General features: G+C 39.0%; 1 protein-coding gene across 1 annotated transcript in view; it reads right to left on the bottom strand.

Moving 5' to 3' along the window:
- The window catches only part of LOC143275015 (bactericidal permeability-increasing protein-like), a 30,521-nt gene extending 27,989 nt beyond the window's left edge, over window positions 1-2,532 (bottom strand). The window contains exon 1 of the mRNA XM_076579076.1: window positions 1,764-2,532. Coding sequence (XP_076435191.1) covers window positions 1,764-1,893 — 130 coding nt within the window. The 5' untranslated portion in view covers window positions 1,894-2,532. The remainder of the gene's footprint in view (window positions 1-1,763) is intronic.
- Between the last annotated feature and the right edge of the window lie 1,984 nt (window positions 2,533-4,516).

Raw genomic sequence — 4,516 nt, forward strand, 5'->3', positions numbered from 1 at the left:
AAGAAAACGATGCACACACGCACACATACACATTTCAATAATGATGTGTTGACATAGCAACAGACTGACTTGTCAAGCAGATTGTAAACTGACATTATTCCTTCCTTCCTCCACAGGAGAAAGCAAGCAAAGTGATGAACAAGAACTAATCATTATTACTACCTTTTTTTTCATATTATAATTATTATTTATTTATTTATCTATTTATGTATTTATTTACTTATTTATGTACGCTTATCTATTATTTATCAACCTTTTTTTTTTCTTCTTTTTTTTCTCAAGGCCTGACTAAGCGCGTTGGGCTACGCCGCTGGTCAGGCATCTGCTTGGCAGATGTGGTGTAGCGTATATGGATTTGTCTGAACGCAGTGACGCCTCCTTGAGCTACTGCAACTGAAAACTGAAAACTAATCATTGAGAAAGGATGTGGGTTTGAAGCCCAGAGACGCTGCATAGGACTTCTCAGCCTGCCACTAAAGTTCCTAATTAAAAGTCAAACATGCAATTGGTTCAAAATTAACCCATTTAACACTAAACGAGTTTACAGATTTAGCAGGTTCCCATGCCAAACTAATGAGGAACAAAAGAAGTTCCTGTTTGAACAAAAAATGATAATAATGACTCCTCTTGTTGTTGTGTCAGAATAAGGGGTCAAAGTGCCAAGTTTAGAGAATACAAAAAATATAAATATAACGGTAAATGCAGTTTGCATATAATTAGGCTTTTTTTTTTTTGGCTTTTTTTTTGTGCCCATCCCAGAGGTGCAATATTTTTTTTAAACACGATGACTGGAAAGAACTGAATTTTTCCTATTTTTATGCCAAATTTGGTGTCAACTGACAAAGTATTTGCAGAGAAAATGTCAATGTTAAAGTTTACCACGGACACACACACACACACACACACACACAGATGTTGCTGTAGGTTCTTTCACGTGTGCTAAGTGCATACTGCACACAGGACCTCGGTTTATCGTCTCATCCAAATGACTAACGTCCAGACCACCACTAAAGGTCTATAGTGGAGGGGGAGAAAAAAGTACATAAACAAATGTACCAAATTTTGTTGCCTTTCCTGATCTGCTCTTGTTGTGACTACACTTGTGAGTTATCATTCACTTCCATGCCTGTGGTGACTGGGGAGAGTTTGTTTCTTCAGTGTCAGCAAATTCCTGGTGACCATATATACATTGTTGGAGGAATGTGTTGTGGTGGTTGTCACCACTCCAGGGGTGATGGTCACTCAGTTTGGCTCTGTGGATGATTACCAGCCAAAGCAGGTGGTGTCCAGTATGTATTGAAACAGACTAAAAAAAAAAATGTGACAAAAGCATGAAGAGATTGTTGGTTTCTTTCACAGGAAAAACAATGAGAAACAGACAGGCAGAGAAACTGACAAAGTTTATCATGAATATGCGTACACACACACACACACACACACACACAGATATATATATATATATATATATATATATATATATATATATATATATATTGTGTGTGTGTGTGTCATGTGTGTGTGTGAATTATTGTTATTATCATTACTACTACTATGGCTATTATTTGTACTACTACCACAACTATTATCATCATTATCACCCCCCCCCCCTTCAAGACCTGACTAAACGCGCTGAGTTACACTGCTGGTCAGGCATCTCCTTAGCAGATTGGGAGTAGCGTATATGGATTTGTCCGAACGCAGTGACGCCTCCTTGAGAAACTGGACTGAAAAGAACATTTCCACTTAAAATTGATGGTACTTACCGTAGTCCAAAGCATGCTGTGTGATTCTGGCCTGAAATCCTGGTTTTACGGCACACACTCCATCGGTGCTAAGGCTAAGCAGCAATGCTACCACCACCACTGCACACAACATCATTCGGTTGCAAGCCATATTTCAGTGGTCCCCAATCAGAAATGGAACGACCAAACGGCAGTTCTTTTAACACGGCTGCTGTCCAAATAGACTCACTTCCCTGAACCAGAAGCCTCAAACTTTAGGGGAACAAAGTTTGGCGATAGATTTTTCGACAGTTGGGCCCAACAGTCAAAATTACCACCTAACTGGCTGCCTGCTATAGCCTGCTGACAGCTTCTGGGAGATTTGTGTCAAGTGACTTGGTTTTCCTTCCTCATCCGTCCGGGAGAAACTAGGGGACTTCCCCAGGAGAGCAGACGATCACGTCATGAGCAAGGGATCAAGGAAAACAAACTCACAGTCACACACAGCGATACTTGTCTCTGAGGAACTTTGGCCGACAGACTTGAGCGACAGAGATTAATACGCACGAAACTTCCTTGTTGCTTGCAGTTTTTCCTGTGGGTCCGAGTCTGTACAAGCAATACTAAAATCCCCACTGACCTATAAATAGATTTGCTTATTGCTCACAATGTGTAGCCTATCTGGAACAATTATTCGATTTAGTTTTTCTCGTAACGTTTAGAGGCAGACGAAATGTACTGTGGACCCCTCCGTTCACAGTTATATAGTCCATGCAACTCACTGTAAGCCGCAGTGGAATTATTGCTCACCCTGACTATGACACCACACACACGGCTGACACCCTGTCACCGTCACACACACTGACGTTTAAACACAAGCAATTAGCAGGCCGCACACACATTATATACAAGGACGCGCGCGCGCGCGCACGCACACACACACACACACACACACACACACACAAGTATATATATATGTATATTTATACGATCTACTCATACATCAATAGACAGCATACTATACTGATACGTTGATGGTATTCAGTAATGCATCACAGATTCCCCACATTTGCTTGAAGGATATCTTAATTATAATCAAAAACAATCATTGTGCAAATTAAGAACATCCTGTCATGATTTAGCAATAGAAAAAGGCCGATATTTCAACATTCCAAAAGAAAGGAGGCTATGTTTACAATGTCAAACAATAGAGGATGAATTTCATTTCTTAGATGACTGCGAATTATACAAAGAAATTAGAATAGAATTCATACAAAAACTGATTCAAAATTACATTCCAAATATTATTAAACCCAGTCAGCTAATAATACTGGAAGACAAACTTGTGGGACTGTTTGGGAAATTTGTCAGTAACTGCTGTCAAAAACGCCATAGCGTGCAAGAGTGATTCAACTTGATGTCTTGTTCAGCATTTACTAGATCTAGTATTTTTGTTTGTTTGTTTGTTTTTTTGTGCGTGGTTTCACGTGTAACTTTGCATGCGTGTCTTATAAACCTTGTTCAGGTTTAATTGACATTAAAATTGATCTTGATTCTGATTCTGATTCTGTGTAGAAATAAAAAGAGTAACAAATAACAAGCCTCAGTTTTGCGCAAAACGAAATCTTCGGTCTCGGACCTTCCTCAGCGACGTAATTAGTGTCACTACGTCAAGGTAGTACGTGACGCAAAATGTTCTTGTGTCAGTCATACTTGACGTAATTTTCAGTCCGAGTTCTTTTTATGCTTCCTCTTTTACTATACATATATAATACGTCCTCCCACTCAGTAGGCACCCCCAGCCCCACCACCTACATCCTCCACCCTCCGTCCCCCATCTCCCGGCCTTCTCTCTCTCCCTTACCCCTTCTCTCTCTCTCTCTCTCTTCCTTATGTGGCTGTCCCTCTCTTCCTCCCCGGGCTTTACCCCTTTCTCACTCATCAGTTCTACTCCCGATCTTTCGCATCCCTCTGTGTGTGTGTGTGTGTGTGTGTGTGTGTGTGTGTGTGATATATATATATATATAGAGAGAGAGAGAGAGAGAGAGAGAGAGAGAGTGTATATATACACACATATATACAGATAGTTCACACTCTCTTCGTGTCCTGGGCTGGGCCGCTCCTTGCAGAAAGCACTGAGGTAAATACCAAGACCGGTAAAATAGAAAAAAATATCAACCTGAACAGTAGGCTCTTCATGTCTTTAAAACTTTGTACCCTTGCCTGAAGAAGCTGTTTTTACAGCGAACAGTTGTTGCAGAGTTGTTTTTTTTAGATTACAAGTTTTAAAGACATGAAGAGCCTATAATATACTGTTATTGATATATATATATATATATATATATATATATATATATATGTGTGTGTGTGTGTGTGTGTGTGTGTGTGTGCATGATGTCACTTACTAATTTAAAGTATGTAAATTTTAGCCAGCGTGACTCAGCAGATGTGAGACACTGAGTCTGAAATAATTATGTATTTTAGAAAATGTGATGTGTGAAAGTATGTAAAATTTAATGTTAGCCAGTGTGGTGTGAGACAGTCTGACATATGTATTTTAGCAAATGTGATGTGAGACTATGTCTATTCATTTATCTTATTCTGTTTTATTTTATTTTTATTCCATTTATATTTTTTGTACTAGTACATATTTTTAGGTCACTGACTTTTAGTCTTAAATTCAGTTTGTATATCTTATTGTAACTGAACTTGAAAGCGCGGTGAGCCCCATTTGAGATGGGGGTACTGCGTTATATAAGCCTGCATATTCATTTTTTTTTTTTTTTTTTCAATAA

This window comes from Babylonia areolata, chromosome 29 (assembly GCF_041734735.1).
Source record: "Babylonia areolata isolate BAREFJ2019XMU chromosome 29, ASM4173473v1, whole genome shotgun sequence".
NCBI lineage: Eukaryota > Metazoa > Mollusca > Gastropoda > Neogastropoda > Buccinidae > Babylonia > Babylonia areolata.